At 44.6% G+C, this 17,369-nt stretch overlaps 1 protein-coding gene across 2 annotated transcripts in view; it reads right to left on the bottom strand.

The window, feature by feature from the left end:
* Positions 1 to 17,369, bottom strand: part of SFMBT2 (Scm like with four mbt domains 2) — a 105,698-nt gene that overhangs the window by 18,649 nt on the left and 69,680 nt on the right. For both annotated transcript variants that reach the window (XM_032106200.1, XM_032106199.1), the window contains exons 10-16: positions 15,897 to 15,979; positions 12,574 to 12,700; positions 8,304 to 8,417; positions 6,966 to 7,008; positions 6,299 to 6,369; positions 5,039 to 5,178; positions 638 to 747 (exon numbers count right to left, since the gene is read on the bottom strand). In XM_032106200.1, the coding sequence (XP_031962091.1) occupies positions 638 to 747; positions 5,039 to 5,178; positions 6,299 to 6,369; positions 6,966 to 7,008; positions 8,304 to 8,417; positions 12,574 to 12,700; positions 15,897 to 15,979 (688 nt within the window). The remainder of the gene's footprint in view (positions 1 to 637; positions 748 to 5,038; positions 5,179 to 6,298; positions 6,370 to 6,965; positions 7,009 to 8,303; positions 8,418 to 12,573; positions 12,701 to 15,896; positions 15,980 to 17,369) is intronic.

Genomic DNA, 17,369 nt, shown 5'->3' with positions numbered 1-17,369 from the left:
GAGCTTAGGTGAGACTCCCCTCTTTTCAGAGAGACAACAGTTGTTTAAATACATCCTAAGTATAGTGCCCATTACATAAAGAAGACACAAATAGGTAGATTTTAATGTCATAAGAAGGAATTCAGAATTGAAGAATATATTCTAGAAAGGCATCAAATCCTGACCTGAATCTCTGATCTGTTACTACTTTGCCCTAATCACACTCCTGCTAAAAAATGTGTCCCTGCTGATTTGCTTGAACTTTTTTGGGTGCCATTCATTCTCACCAGTTTTTTCTGCATTAGCCTGACAGGCTCTAATTTAAAAGCAGGAATACTCCTCCATTTAGAAAGCCAGGAATTGAGTTCATTCAGTAATAGCCAAGCTTATAAGAACAGCTTATCATAAAACTCAGGACTCCACTTCATCAAAAACTGGATGGCTGCTTGGAGAAAGACAATAGGAACGAACCGTTCAGGTGAACATTTCATTTCTGAAGTTGCTATGGAATGAGGCAAATAATTCAATGAAGCAAAATGATAATTAGAAAAGTAAAACACTCACAAAAGAAAAAAACCCTTTTCTTATCTTTTTTTTTTCCCTAGTCAGTTCCCTTTCTGAAACCTCCCAAATAAAAGAACACACATTGACGACTTACTTTGCTTTTAGTGTTTCCTCCTGGAAATTCCACTGAGGGTCTTCCACAAGCTGCAGTTCTCGTAAAACACTCCCTGGCTTATAAGCTGCATTGATCACCATGCTGAGAACCTATGGGGAGACAAAACCAACAACAATGATGGGTTTAAAAGCAGTCCTTAACCACACTGAATATGGTCCCAGGTGCTGCACAGGCAGGAGCAGCTTGCAGGTGCCTGTTTCTGTCCTGGTTGCACAGGGTAAGTGCTGGATGCAATTAGGAGAGGCCCCGGAATGGATCACTGTTGCCATATTATAGATAACACCTGTGTCTGATAAGGTAACTGCATTAAATGCTGCTGTTTAACCCCAAAAATCTGCTAACCTGTAATTTTGTCTTTGTGACAGACCCTCTCACCCAAAGCAGATTCCATTCGCTGCATCCACCACAGATCCATTTAATAAAAAAGTGAAAACAGAAATAGTTCTGAAGGCACAGCCAGGTTCAGTGCCATGTGCACCATCCCACAGTGAACACTGAAGGGGAAATTCACACATTTGAGGTCATGCTCATAAACCTGAGTGCTGTGTGCCTTGACTGTATTAACAGAATAGTAATGAAGTCTCCACAAAAAGAGTTTGCAGGAGGTGTGCCTGGAACCCAGTGTGTGTCCACTCCGCACAACAGAACACGTGTGCCAATCCTTTTAAGCCAAAGTCCCTGAGAATAAAAATGATTCCTGTTATTGGCTCGGGAAATCCAAGCTTTAATAGCCTACACTTGGCATAGGGAGATAAACACAAGGAAAACAAATCTCTTAACAGCACCAGACCGTGTGTTTGAACACTCTGCATTGTATGCACATGAATGACCCCACAGTGAGTCTGGATTGCTTTTCATCTAATTTAGCTCTTTACCTAATGCCTGTTCTTAATTCCTTGGGGGCCTGCAAATGATTTCAGTATGATGAACATTAAGTTTATCCAGCACCCATGAACGCAGTTCATCAGAAATGGAATAATAATTAGGTCATACTGCAGTGAGCAATGTGTTTATGTTTGTTTGGTTGTTTTTTTCTGGGCTGGCTTCCCCCCGCCCCCCCAAAATCCAGCAACCTGAGGATTTGCTAGCATTTTGAAAACACTACAGGATTAATCATTTTCAGGCAAGGGCTTCACTTAATGCTGCAGAGTACTCTGTAAAATGGCATTAGTTGGAGTTGCTTGGATAGGTTATTTACTAGAAGCAAAATTTAATTTATCATTGGGCCCTTGGAAACATTACTCAAACCACTCTTCAAGAAAGTCTAATTAGAGACACCAAACACTGACAGAGGGCAGATTTAGACTGGATACGAGGAAGAAGTTCTTGGCTGTGAGCGTGCTGAGGCCCTGGCACAGGTTGCCCAGAGAAGCTGTGGCTGCCCCATCCCTGGAAGTGTCCAAGGCCAGGTTGGGCAGGGCTTGGAGCAGCCTGGGATATTGGAAGGCATGCCATGGCAGAGGGTGGCACTGGATGATCTTTAAGGTCCCTTCCAACTCAAACCATTTTAAAATGCTATTTAAAGTGAGTGAGTCCTTCCTGTTGCTCACCCACATCTTCTCTTGCCTGTCCCTCCCCACACAAACTGAGGGACATTGGCCTCTAACAGAAAGTCTCTGACACCTGATGTCAGGAAGCCAGAAGTGGGTTTTCAAAAACATCAAGTGCCTTCAGAGCTACCACACTCATTCACAACACATCAGGTGCCTTGATCAACAAATCCAGGGAGTTATTTAACCTCTGTGCAGGAGTTTGTTGGCAAAGCTCTCAAGCACACCTAACCCACCCCACATGCTGGTGGGATAGCCAGGGGCAGAAAGCATCTTGCTGACCAATTTCCACCAACAGTGCTGTCCTGTCCCTTCACCAGCATGATAGTGCTTTTATGAGTTGTCAGAATAGCTGGGAAACGAGCAAGAAAAGAAAACCCAACCCTGCAATACCAGCGGCCCTGTCTGGGCATTTTCCCAGACACCTAATCAACTCCAGCCCTACACAGGCACCCACAGTGCCAGGACTTTTCTCAAAGCTGGCTTGTCACCAGCAGAACTCTGTAAACTTCTAAACTCAGTTCAAAAAGAGAGTGTTTTGTAAGAACAATTATTTCCCTTTCAGGGAAGGAAAAAGAAAATCAAAACCTCTGGCTTTTACTCTTCTTGTATCTCAAATGAGTCACTAGGTTTGGCATTTTACCTTACAGCAAAGGTCCATCATCACAGTAACAGTGGTACCTTCCAGCAACAGTATCACTTCATATTACACTCTATTAAATGCAAACAAACAGATTTTTGGAAAAAATTAACTGTGATTTAAACAAAACCAGTGAAGAAACCTGGACCACTTTCCAACTTTCTCTGGAGATGGAAAATGACATCAACCATCTCAGACCAGTCTAATTTCCTTTGGCTGGAGTGTGACCAGTCTGAGATTTTAGTGGTTTAATTTCAGCTCTCTCTATCAGGAATGGTTTGGGTACAGCCACCTGTGCCTTGGAGCAGAGAGGGGGCGGGATTAGGTTTTATTTTGGTACTGCTGAACTTTGGATTTTCAGAGCTGAGTGAGTTGGAGTCACACCAGCGAACACGATCACGCAGCACCACCAAAACCCTCTGCCCAACCTCACAAGCACCTCATATTCATAAAGTTCTCCATGTCACGTATTTTCATGTGCACAGGGGCTCTTTTCTGAGTATATTTGGTGTGCCTGATGCCACTGGGCAGTTCAGCACTTTTCTTCCCATCACAGCTCTTTAATGCTCACACACTTCCCATCTCCATCCCCCTTTAAATGGTCTCGACCCTCAGTGAAGTTTTCGTAGAAGATATCACTGACAATGCACAGCTAAAACTATAATCACACCTCTTTTCTCCTGTTCAAGACCTCAGTGATCAGCATTCTTATGAGGAGAAACTCAATTTCCCTCCTCTTTCTCAGAGATAATCCCACATCTCCTACCTAAAAAGAGATGCTAAATCCCAGGGTAGCCTCAAGGCAGGGCAGTAAACTTAATTTTTTTTTTTTTTTAACTTGGAGAACTGATGTGTCTGTGGGATAGAGAGAGAAGAGCATTAAGAGTTACTTGGGATTCTTTCATTAGATGATCAAGGATCTAAAAGGCATCTTTTGTCACAGTCCATTCTCTTTTTAAATAGAGAAAGAGCAAAGTGTCTTAAAAATAGTAAGAGCAGTAAGCAATGAGGCTAATTAATCTTTACAGCATATTTCTCTAAGATGTGGTGGGTTATAGATCATCTGGAGTCTTAAGAAGACACCTTGTTTTATTTCACAATGCCACTGAGGAGTCCTTGGCATATATGAAGAACTGTTAGTAAGTGCTTCTTAGATATTCTGACCCCAGAACTAAATCTAAAGCTGACAATGTATTTATTTTAATTTAACTTCAAGCCAGCCCTTACTATACAGAATAGCTACCTTACAGTCACCACTTCTCAGCCCAGGTGCAATGGCTGGATGGCAATAGCTGCTGTCCCACTGTATCTGGCTCCAGGTGTCAACCTGTTTTCCAACAAAATACCTCAGAAATGAGACAAACTTTGCAGCTGATGTCAAACCACAGGCATTGCCACCTCACTTGCCTCTTACAGTGAAAGAAACCACAATAAGCCTGTGGTCCCAGCAGAATACTTGTGCTGGCACTGGGAATAAGGAACAGATAGGCTGTAAAAATAAGTTTGGCACTAAACAGCACAAGAGTTACTTGTTACTCACCTGAGACTTTGGGATTCAAGAGTACACACACAGGATGATGCTTCACTGCATCACTGGTGGAGGTAAGGACAAGGCCTTGGGTGCGAAGGGCTGAGGAGCATCAGGAACTTCAGTTGTGCTGCATTTTTTCACCCCCATCCTGCCCATGGTTCTCCAAGCTGCTGGCACCTCTCTCATCTCATCAGGAATCAGGTGTACCTCCCCTATAGCATTACCCTGAATGTCTTCTCTTTACCCTTTCCAGAACTTGGAACTGGTTCCCACGGCCAGAACAAGCTTGAGTTTATGGCCACAAGAAGCTTGAATTTTTTCTGCCAAGTAACACTTCCCAATGCTGGGCCCTTGCCATTGTCCTGCTCCTTGGGAAGTTGTTTATGTCTCCAAAACAAGATGCCCATGTCTCCATGACACTGCTAGTTGCTCCTATGTTGATGGCAACCCACACAAAAGTTGCTCCCAACCAAAAGAACTCCCCATGTTTCAAAACCACCAAAACCCACAAAGCACAAACCTGCCCCCTCTTCCCAGCTTGCAGTTTTGCCTTGTGGAAACCACTCCAGGACAAATTTAGGTGCATTGTTTGCAAATTCTGGGTCTGGCATGACCCATACTTCCTTCTGAAATCCCCCCAAAAGAGAGCTGGGCCATACCTCCTTGAGGACCAGCACACACTTGCCAGGCCCCACAGACTGAGGTAGCTCTGCGATCCTGCCTTTGTTTAAATATGGACCTGAGAAGCAGCGGTGGTTGATGTAGAGCTGGGGGCAGCAGTATCTCCCATTGATGGTGCCTGCAAGAAGAAAGCAGCAGTGATGTGCCTGTAGCACTTTTGTAGCATAAATCAAGGGTGCTTCCTCCCCCTAGATATGGGAGGAAGGGGAGGAGAATAAAGGAGGCACAAACTTCTACCCTGGGATAGAGGGGAGGGAAGCCCCTGCTACTCAAATCTGTTCAGCATGGGAAAAGTGAGTGTTTTTAAGAGTGACTGATTTGGCTGCACACCCTACAGAAAGGAGGACAGGGAATGGATTTCATCCATGTCATGAGACAGGCCTCTTCCAGAACTCACACTGCAGGTGGACATCAGTGACTCACTGCAACCTGCCAGAAAGGGATGTATGAGCTGAGTCTCAAAGACAGGCAATCAGCTCAGGGAGAACATTCTCTCAGCAGAGAGCCCTAGAAACCCCTCTTCAGCTCTTGTCCAACCCAGCAAGCACTGCAGTGCCATTCCCTGACCCGACATGGGTCTGCAGAGCAGTTTTCCTTGTCTAGGCTAATTACTCTGGGCTCCTTTATAGCCCATGGAGAGAAATAGGAACTTCTAGATGTGATTCACATGCTTTCAAAGTGGTTATCCACTTTTTTTGGTTATCATACCCAAAAAGACCCCGATTCTCTCCATCCTACTGTAACGGGGTGTTGGCTGCAATGCCAACATTTATCCCACAGCCTGCTGAAATAAAGAGTGTGAAATCCTGTCCCTGCTGCTGGGTTTACGCCATTAATTGGATGAATATTGCACTCAGAACCTCCTGCCATTGCTAAAGGGGAGAGAAATCTGCATTAAACAGAAGCAGCAGCCACACCACACAGTCCTGAGGAGGGATCCATCAGGTCCTGCTGTACCCAATTTCATGGGTGTCAATTAACAACCTGCACCCACCTCCACCAGAGAGATTCACCAGCCTTAATATCATTACCTGAAATGGGCAAGCTCCAGGAGAACTGATAGCCCCAGCAAGACACATGGAGGACCAGACCCTCACCTGCTGTACATCAGGTGGGTTCACTCCACTTTACACCCCCTGAGGATGTGGTTCCATCTCCCCAGCACTATGAAACTCACTACCTTCTTGGGGTCCTCCCCTTCCATACAGGACATGGGTCTTTGAAGTAAAGATCTTTACCTGTCGTGTCTGGCTGAGGAACCGGGCAGAGGTCATGAGGTATTTTCTCAACAGGCACTGAGGATGGTAACCTGTTTAAAGAGCAATTGCGTGCATTTAATAGTGTATCTGGTGTTCTTAATCGTGTCAGACAGGACAAAGGGCCAGAACCTGCCCTCAGGCTAGACTAAGAGATACACCAGCAACAGCCTGGGATGAGGAATGGAGATACCTCCAGCACAATTCCACTTCCATGTGGTTTATCACAGACCAGGGTATTGCAGATGAAGAACCCAGATCCACCCCTTCTCCAAAAATACACTCTGATGTGTCAGCTTTAGACCTCCATGCTTCAACTATTCTCACTTAAGTCCCTTAAATTCAAGTTTCTACAAACTGCAAGGGCTAGACAGGGAAAATGCCCTCCTGGTACATGTCCATCTTCCCTAAGCATCCCTTGCTGGCCATCAGACAGGGGCTGTGCAGCCCCAACCAGCAAAAAATTGCTGTTTCAGAGACCTTCTAATATGCTAACAAATATTTCAAAGAATCCTCTTGCTGACTGTGCTGCAGTATCTGGGCAGTAGTTACCAAGCCACACAGCTGCTGTGTATTATCCCCACTGGAAGACCTGATGCATTCCTGTAGAAATACCACCTTAAATAACAAAAAAAAACCCCCAACTTACTGTTCTTCTGGTTGCACAACTGCAATTCTTCTCTTCCTTCGCACTGCAAAAATGAAGCAAGGAAGAAAAAAATAGTGTTTTACCCTTCTGTCCTATAAAGTACACCCAGAATGCATAAAAAGCTGTGTAAATGCACTGACTATAAAACGACTTCGAACACAATGAAATGGTACTTAATTACTATCACCATCTTTTCTTGGTATTTTTTAAGTAAGTCACTACATCATTAAAACCTACTTTAAGGATGTAATAATACATTTAATCTTTCCTCTGGAATGCTAATATTGTGTTTTATGGGATCACCATAAAAGAAAAAAAATGAAAATAAAAACACAAATATTTTTCCATACAGAAACACATATGGATAAGATTACATTTTACAAGCATGATTACCTCCAGTATAATTTATCCCCAGCTATAAATTGTGATAAGGCTGCATAATGTTGCCATAGCAGTATTCTCCTAAATTAGGCTCTGGCTGCCTGATTTTTAACTTAAGCATATTTAACTCTTCAAAAGGGCTGACACATTTTAAAATTCGCCTTTCGGATGTTAATTAATACAAACAGTGAGGCCAGTTTTTCACCTCATGGCTTGAGATTGGATATGTTGGAACAGGAGAACACCACCAAGCCACTGAGCTCTCATGAACTGCCTTCAAATGCAAATAGAAAGGGAAGAAATTTGTCTTAATATGCACTGGAGGCAGAACAAAACACTGTGGGCTTAATTGTGCTGCGAGGGGATTTGAATTGAACGCTAGGAAAATCTCTGAGCTGGCAAGGGCAGTGAAATAAAGGACAGATACCCTGGGAAAGGGCAGAAACCCCATCACAGAATGGCAGCAATTATTTTTCCATTTAGATGGAGCAGATCCTGTTTTGGAAAGGGGCACATGGATGGCCTCTGTATGTCCATTCCACCTCATATTTTATGGGGTTTTTTTCCAATTTGAGGTCTTTGTCCCTAATCCACTCAGCTGCCTGAGTGAACTTGGCTCAGAGCAACAAAACCTGGTTTCCCTCTGACAACCCCACTGATCAACAATTCCTCTGCAAACACACAACTCACCCTGCAATCCCAAACCATGGAACAGCCTTTCCCAGCAGAGACAATCCCATTTTTGGAGGGGCTGATCACAGAGACAAATACAAACTGCATAATTCCAGTCTGGTCACTAATTAGATTTATTACCATTTATCGCAGTACACTTCCAGCCTGGTTATTGGTCTACTGGGTAGGCTGATAGTGTCAAAAATGGGATCACAGATTTAAGGCAGAAACCCTGATATTTCCACTGATGTAACATCTGCACTGCTCAGGTCTCCTTGTACTTACAAACAGCTTTGTGTGGTGGGGTGAGGTTATAAGCATTTGCTTCACACCAACCAACAGGGAAAATGTCCATAGACTCCACATCAACAATGTACTCTGGAGAGGGCATCTGTGAACCTATAAACACAAATTTATAATGAGATTTAGGCATGGGAACACCAAGCTCAGAGCCATCCAACCACCCATGCAAAGCCCAGGGAAGCGAATGATGGAGCGTGTAAAAATAAATCTGCTTCCCTGCATCAAAATCAGGCACCATTTCATCTTCAGTTTTGCACAGACAGCAAGGATGGGGCTGCTGCATTTATAGTGCCATGTGGCCCAGAGGAAAACCCCACAAGAGCACTTTGAGGGTGTGCAGTCAAGCAGCCAAAAGTCAGGGAGGTTAAACAGACACGACCTCTCTCAACAAGATGGCCTGACTGACCCTCGGATTTTTTGTGAAGTTGCATAAGTGAGTCAAAAGGACTTGCTGGGTGCTTGCTCTTAATGGTAAGAGAGTATATTTAGGTTTTCACAGGGTGGTAGCTAATGTGAGAGAGAGGCTTTTACGCCCCAGTGCTTCCCTGGAGCTTTTTTGCACAGCTCTGCCCTTGAGTCCCATTTTTTAAGGGTGAGAGTTGGCCACTCTTCTGTCCAGAAGTGCCCTAAATACTCCTAGGGTTCCTCACATGAAACAACAGCTGATCACGCAACAGGAGAGAAGCAGTATAAAAACCCCAAATGGGGCACATGTACCACGGTCTCTGGCACAATGCTGACTCCAAAACTTCACCTGAAGTCTCTATTTAAAGCAAGTACCTTCCAATTTGGTCATTACACCTCCTTTAGAAGACAATCTCCTGTCTTCATTTATGTGGGTCCCATTCATAGAACCAAAGAAATATTTAGGTTGGAAAAAACCTCCAAGAGCATCAAGCCCAACCATTAACCCAGCACTGCCAAGCCCACCACTAACCCACGTCTCTCAGCACCACATCTACATGTTTTTTGAACACTTTCAGGGCCAGTTGTTCCACCACTACCCTGGGCAGTTCCAGTGCTTGAACACCCCTTCAGTGAAGAAATTTTTCCTGGTTTTTTTCTTCCTAATTTACCTGATTTCCACCCAAAATCCAATAAAAATATTACTGCTGGATTTGAGTTGTTTCAAAAACAACTCTGTGTCCTGAGTCAATGCACCATTTAACTACTCCAAGTTCAACTGCACTGGCACAGCTGGGCCAGCAACTTCACCTCCTCCTCCCATCAATTCCACCCCAGGACAGGCAGCTCCAGCACCAGCAGGAGGTGACCTCCTAACAAAAGGGACCAAGGGATCAGCAGCTTCCCCTGCATCACCCTTGCCTTGGCATCTGTTACAACATCTTTGCCTCCTGCTTGAGGCAGCAAGTGTTTGACTGTGCACAGCCAGATGACTACAGGGAGCTTCCCACTAATGAATGTTCATCAAGGGCTTGTGGTGTAATTGAAACAGTAATTGAACTTTGTGATGGGAACAGCACCGAGGCTGAGGTGCAGCATTTGGATCAGTAATAAACCTGCTGCTCTGAGAGTGTGCAGCTGCACGAAAAACCCAAAGGAGGCAGGGAAATAGGTGCTGGTGATCACAGTGCTGGAGAAAATAATCTAAAAAACGCAATCATGATGTCTGTGTAGATTCATGGATACCTTGATGGCGTTTCTCTGAGCCCTGCATTGTGGTCACGCACTATACATTGACAATACAGTGTCTTTTTCACTGGGATATGGGGAAGGGAAGAGGACAGGATGAAGGCATATGGGGAATACAAGATTTCAGCAGCTGAAATTCTCTGCAAAACCATTTCCCTCCACAAGATAATACCACGTGGTCACTGCTCAGTTTGAATGTAATGAAAGCTGCACTCTCCAGTGGGGAAAACATTTTCACCTGACAGCACAAATCCAGGCCAGGAGCTGATGTGAGAACAGTGGATTCAGTGGCCAGACACACACACAGTGAGCAAGCCTTGGATCAAGCCCTAAAAAGAGTAAGAAATCAACACAGACCCCACTGAAATGTCACCAGGTCTGGGAATACCCATTACTTCATTACTGTAATGGTGCTAGTCTCACAAAACAGACTTAATTATATCAGAGGTCTTCTCCAACCTTAATGATTCTACAGTTCTAATTTATTATAATAAAGTAAGCAGATCAAATGTACTTTCCTGCTTGCAAGCAACAATAAATGTGACATGAAGGGTCTTTTCCAACCAAAATGGTTCTATGAACATTCTGGTTCCCAAGTTTACAGCTGCAGCCACCCTGAGGAGCAAGAAAGCACCACAATGCCCCTTCTCCTGCAACACTTCTATTCCTCTTGTAAGACCCTGGCACTGCACCCTCTGGCAATTGATAACCCTGCTTTCCACTCCCAACATCTCACTGCTTCCTCTGGCTCACTCAAATGAGTGGAAAACAGCTTTTTTGAGACTCATTAGTTTCATTTGTTGCGTTTTATGCTGCTCTCTTCTCAGAGCCATTAGTGTCCATGGGAATTGGGAGGTTAAAGGGAAAATAAGAAGACTGGAAACAGGGTGAGGAAAATGTCTGTGTCCACCTATGAATCTTACAGGATGGGCAGAACAGAGCAGCGACTCTAGAAAACTGTAGAAGGGGAAATTTCAGGAAGCCCCCCTGGGGAAGTGATTAACCAAAGGGCTTTCCTCAAATTCCTGGGCTGTGCAGGGAGCGTGCATTATTACTTGTATAAAATCAAACCAGAAAGCTTCAAGCTCTAAAATCTAAAATGAACCAGTAAAAATTAACAATGCAGATGATGAGTAATAAAGTAGCAGAAAGCGCAGAGCATCCCATCAGTCCTGAGCTTCTCCTCCACCACGGGGGAACAGCACTGCTGCTCATTAAACGCTCACCCTCGAGTTTAGGGTTTTGCTACTGTACAAAGTGTGATTTATCACACAATGTTCCCTCATGTCTAACTCTGCCCTGCTTAACTCCTGTGTTCCTGGTTTATGGCTGCAGCCCAGGCTGTCAAACTGGGAAACTGGGAGGGCAACAATGAAAGCTTCAGAGGTGCCCATGATAAATGACGGGACTCGAGGTGTTCAGCGAGGGGCTCCTGTGGTAGCTGGGGAGCCTTGCTGCTTCCAGAATATAAATAATCAGTTAGAAACAACATTGTATTAATGGAGTCAAAAAAACCCATGCCACACTTCAAGCCACATTTATTTTACAACTCTGCAAGCAGGCGTTTTGGTTGTGGTTTTTTTTTTTTTAATGCCTGCTTTTAGCATAACACTGTGCATACTGTAGTGATGTATTCCTACAGCAGCAAAATTTTTATGCCCCAGTCTTTTGCATCTTTTGCAGTCTTTTGCATCTTTTCTGTTTACTACAGATCATTCCATTCCTGGTATTGAGATATAAACCAAGCTTAAAGCATCTATATATCAGAACTCAAAAGAAAGGAGATGCACACAGGGTGTCTTTATGCTAAGTTGTAAAAAGACGTCCTTTAAGAAATTAAAAAGTAAAAGGCAGGGAGAAAGAGATGAGAGAAGGAAGCAAGATGGGAGTGTGTTGCCCTCTTCCTGCATCTATCCACGTCTTTGGCATATACAAGTGAAGGTACCTGGTCATTTAAGAAAAGAAGTTGCCAAAATGGGTCAGATTCCTTGCCCAGATGGGGGTAAATTCAACAACAGCCTTAGTGAGAATGGAATTTCAAATGAGTGTTGATTCCAGCTCTTATAAAAAAATATTTGCCCTGTGTCCAGACCAGGCTGCAGATGAGCTGTTGCTACGTTGAGCTAGAAGGCAAACAATTATCTTAGAGAAAAAAAACAAAACCTGCCATTGCACACAGCTCTACCAAAAACGAACACTCAGGAGGAACTATGATACTCGGGGTTACCTGGCAGTGTTTTCACCAACTCTAAGGGCTTTGATTGGAGACCTCTCCTCTTGTACAAATTGTCAGGTTGGGAATTGCTGTGGAAGTCTCAGCTGCACAAGTGAGGCAAACTTCCACTCCCAGGATGAAGGTGTATCATGATGGCAGGGAGGAGGTTGTTATCATGGTGATAAAGACCTTGTGGATCGGAGGGTGGAAGAGCTTGCAGCTCCCCCAGAGAAAGAGCAGGGAAATGTAATTCCTCACGACACATTATTGGTCAATGTGTATAAAACTGAAAAGCTGGAGTGAGCAATTTTGTGCAGAGGATGAAGGACAAAATTAAGAGAGTCAGTGAAGCAGACAAACACAAGCAGCCTTTAGAGCACGTACCTTCCAGGTGCAGCCACATCAACCGGCCTTTCACCGAGGTGATGGAAGCCACACAAATCTCTGCAGGGTTCCTGGGGTTCACCGCCTCCAGCTTCATGTTCTTGGTGAAGCCACGGCTGAAGGACGTCTGAAAGAGTCAAGAGCCAATGCTGAAACACAGCAGTGCAGCACAACTCCAACCAGACTGTCTGCTGGGAAGCATAAATTGAGCATGGTTTGCTTTCCACTGGAAGGGCAGGATACCCTGAAGAATGCAAAGGCATCCCGAGGCAAATCAGAGCTGGGCTGGTGCAGCCCATGGTGAGGCAGCTGTGTCCCCACAGCACACGGGGGTCCACAGGGGAGAAGAGATCCACCTGCAGCCCCTGGAGGACCCCATGCCAGAGCAGATGGGTACCCAAAAGAGGCTGGGGCTCTCTGGGAAGTCTGTGCTGGAGCAGGCTCCTGGCAGGGACCTGTGGACTTGTGGAGAGAGGAGCCCATGCCACCCACATGAAAAATCAGTTACGACAGCAAATCAATGATGCAATGCATGTCATGTTCTACCCCTATCCCTAACTCTTAGGAGACTGGGAGGAAGTTGTTCCACATCAGCTCCAAGCATGTTTGAATGCTTGCCAGTGATGCATTTGCTGTTAATGTGATATTACCCAGAGGGTTCCCAGAACTCCTGTGCTTAAGCATCTCTCACCTTGCTAGGAGAAACCTTATAAAGCAAAAAACCATCTTGCCTGAGACCAGAGAAACCTCTTCATATATTCAGTCACCCAAGCCGACTGAAGCTGAAGAAATTTGAGTAACCTTCTCTTCATGGAGTTTTCATGGATGGGCCCCTGAGCAACCCAATCTAGTGGGTGGAAGCAGTGCCCATGGGATGGGGGGATTGGAACTAGACAGTCTTCAATGTCCGTTCCAACCCAAACCATCCTGTGATTCTATTTTCAGTTCAATGAACAAGGCTTCCAGGTACATGAGGTCATTGGCTGGAGTGTAGATAGATCCAGTTGTGCTCACTGCCACTGTTCCTTCCAGTGTCCCCTACTGTCACTTATGCTCAGTCCCTTCCCAGTTATCTCCCGCAGCACCATCCCTGAAAACTCACTAATGCAATACCTGTGGCCATGCCAGGGCTTCCCTTCCTTGGATTTTCCTCCCCTCTGTCCCATCTGCTCTGCATCTCTCTGCACACAGTAGAAAGGTTTACCCCTCTGGGATGGGATTTTTTGCTAACAATAATTGGGATGGGTAATAACTGTCACTGACTCAAAATGACACCAACCTCTCATCCTATGTGAGAAACTGGAAGCCAGGCTCAAATTCAACCCTTCTCCTGTTAGTGCAACACCAAGGGCCATGGGCACTTCACTTTGAACAGTCATTGAGAGCTCTTTTACAGACTAAAACCTCGTGGCTTTGGTCTCTTTCCCATCCAAGAACATGCTGCTACTCTCACACAGTTTGGACTGCCTCAAGCCTTGCTCAGCACGCAGATCAGCTTCACCCTGTAAAAGCTGCTAATGGCCAGGGCTGCAGGAATGCAGGCTGAGTTTGTTTAAATGCCTTTTATGTTCCCTAACAAGGAAACGCCATTTATCATCACCCCAGCTCCTTTCATTGCAATTGGTGCTGGAGGCTCATTTGTACAGAATCAATGGCAAAACAGTTAGGTGGAGTTTATTTTACTAAGCATTTGGGCACGTCAATCCATTTCATAACTGCCTCTCCTTGTTAAAAATCCCTCCCGGGAAAACAGCTACAGCACCTTCACTGCCAGCACCACGTCTGCCTGCACGAGGTGGGAGATGAAAAAAGCTTCCATCAAAGAGCCCCTCACAGCCACAAATCAAGGGGACCAACCAGCCAGGAGGCTGCACAAGTGACAACAGAGCAGTTCCCTCTGCAAAGAATCGTGTTATTAAGAGTGAAAGAGTAACAGACACATGCTCATCTGGTGAATGTTTCCTTAAAAAAAAAGAAAAAAAGGATAAAGAAAGTGCTCAGACCTGACTTAATCTTAGAGGATATTATGCAGAGACTTTTCTCAAGGCTGCCAGTGCTGAGAGAACAGATCCATTACGTGGCAACATGAAGAGAGATGTAAAGAAAAGGCAGGGGTGCTTGCAGGACACAAGAAATGCAAAAATAGCCCCACTGTACTGGTGTTAGGCAGCACTGCCCCACTTCTCTCAGCACTGCTGGAAATCTTTGCCTGAAGTTCATTCAGGAAGAGGGTTCTGCGTAGGACAGCACAACAAATGGGGCAAAGAAATCCTTACTCTGGTTTGACTCCCAGGTCAAACCAGAGTAACTCTGTTCATGACTCTCTTCATGGTACAGGTCTTCTAAGTTCATCAAGAAAAAAAATCACCAATTCACCATCAAAGCTTCCAAGCCAGGCTGCCCCAGGCAGATGAGGGAGGCCATGGAAAACCGCAGCTGGTGCCTGTCTCCGTTCTGTTTTCCGTGAACACCCCATCCCTCAGTCCTGTGACCTCTGAGTACAGTGAAAAGCTGTACAATTCCTACAGATACCTGCCTGTCCATCATTCACACCACCACTTTATTTTGCAAAGCCTTCTGTGCTCATTTTAGGTACACTAGTAACATTTAGGTACCACCATCAGGAACATTTTCAGTTACAGACAGGATCTTAACCTCCATCAGTTGATGGGCACATGAAGAAGAGCACCAGGTTACTGGAAGAGGCAGAAGGCTACATCTGCCTTTCCCCAAGTGATGAACACCTGTCAGATCAAGCCACACAGGACTGTTATTGCCATAAAACAGTCGGCAAAAGATTATTTCAAAAGCTGTGAATCTTAATGGCATCCATCACTCTCACATCACTGTTGCTGCATCAAGGAAGGACATGAACTGTCCCAAAGACCAAAGCATCCGTGAGGGTTAATCACTTCTCTCACACATTTTCAACACACATTTAGCTTAAAATACATGTGGTTTGGTTAAATGTATGCCCCCTGGGATACAGAGAAAACACCCGAAATGTGAAAAGGAGCAAATGGTACCATGCAATTTCTTTACCTAGATTATTTTTAGTAGCACTTGAATTACTTGCAATAACCAGCTGAGATCCTTTTTGTGCTGTACACAACCAGATAGGGGATGAAGAGCAGGATAATTGCAGATAAAGGCAAGACTAAAACAAGCTTTTTCTCTTTTAGGGCTGGAGACCTGGAACATTCCTCCAGTTTCCTTCCTAAAGCAGCCTGGGGGAACCTCCCAAAGTCTTGCAGCAGCAACAATGTGAAACAAACATGTGTTTTGTTTCACATGGATGGACTGGAGCAAAAGGAAGAACTTACATTTCTAAAGCACAGGTGAGGTGCTGCCTCGGCTCCGCACTGCTTCTGGTAGTCTGCCCAGTCAAAGTCCTGACCAGAATAACCTGCAGGGGGACAAAACAAAAAGAGCCATCAGCCACCACTCCACATCACAGAGGACAAAATGTGCCCCAAGCAGATGAACATCTGTGTTTCAGCATCTCATCCTGCCTCAGTGACCTGTGCAGTGTCAGCTTGTATACTGTGAGAGACAATGGCTTCTCTAGCCTCCACTCACACACCTCCTGCATTTCACTGCCAAGTCTCCACTAAAAAGTAGTAAGACATAATTATTTTCCTTATTTTCCCTTTTCTGTTAGCATCTCCCAACTTTCAATAAACCCATAACTAATGAGAAGTGCCACTGTCCCAAATTTCCACATGGGGCTAGTCACGGACTTCTTTCTTCTCCTTTCAGATGTCCAAAAGATGGGTCTGGACATGGGTTATTTGCTGGTCCCTCAGGAGGGGACAGGGAGAGGATCAGCACAATCAGAAGCTGATCCATCCTCTCTTTCAAAGCAGGAGATAAATTCTCCTCTCTTCATCGACATACCCTCCCTGACTGACTGTCCAGCAGCTCAGGGTGTGTGAGCTGAACCCCATCACAGTAAAAATGTTACAGAAATCTGGAGCAGAGCTGGAAAATGAGCACAGATCTCCCAGTCTCAGCAAGCAGATGATCCCTTCAGCCTCTGCTTCAAGGTAAAATAAAGGGATTCATTTACTTGAGCATCTCTCAAGGAGTCGCATCACAGAAAGACAAATCAGACCTCTGTGCACCCACTATTCTTACTTGGCTATTTAGGCAATAAATTCTTCGGACAGAAATGGGTTTTTAAATTTGCTTTTTGGGGCCTTTTTCTGCCTGTGTCTTAGTCTCTATTTTTTACAGGGCTTGAAAACAGTGAGTGCTAATCCTGTCCAGGGGCCTGTGGATATTCTAATGACATTATTGCAGAACTACTCTCACTGGAAAGTTTCAAGAGTCACCCAAAGGCCAAAATCTCCCCTCAATCTCCCTTCCCGGCATCTCAGCACAGCCTCATTTCAGAGAACATCCCTAAATGCCTTTTGCATTGATAGTCAAAAAGGGACACTCAAGATCAAATGTGAATGAATCATTCATGACAATGAAAATTGTGACTTTTTTTATGGACAAGGACTGGAATACCAAGTGTAATCCCCTATCAGTCTGCCAGATCCCAAAAACAAGTAGGTAAATTTTTTGAAAACAACGTGCCAAGCATCCTGCTAAGATCCAAGTATCTGGGATAAGATGATTTCTAATCCTAGTAATTGCATTCATGACAAACAAATTACCAAGATAAAGCCTTGAGCTAAGATGCCTGTTTCTGTGGGGCATTAAAGTGCACAATAACTAAAAAACTAAACAGGCACAAGGAAGAAAAAAAAAAGAGCAGTTACTTATAAAGAATGTTCTTTTTTCATACA

Source organism: Corvus moneduloides, chromosome 4 (genome assembly GCF_009650955.1).
Source record: "Corvus moneduloides isolate bCorMon1 chromosome 4, bCorMon1.pri, whole genome shotgun sequence".
NCBI lineage: Eukaryota > Metazoa > Chordata > Aves > Passeriformes > Corvidae > Corvus > Corvus moneduloides.
Note: the sequence above shows the minus strand (reverse complement) of the source record. Positions and strands in the feature narration are given on the sequence as shown.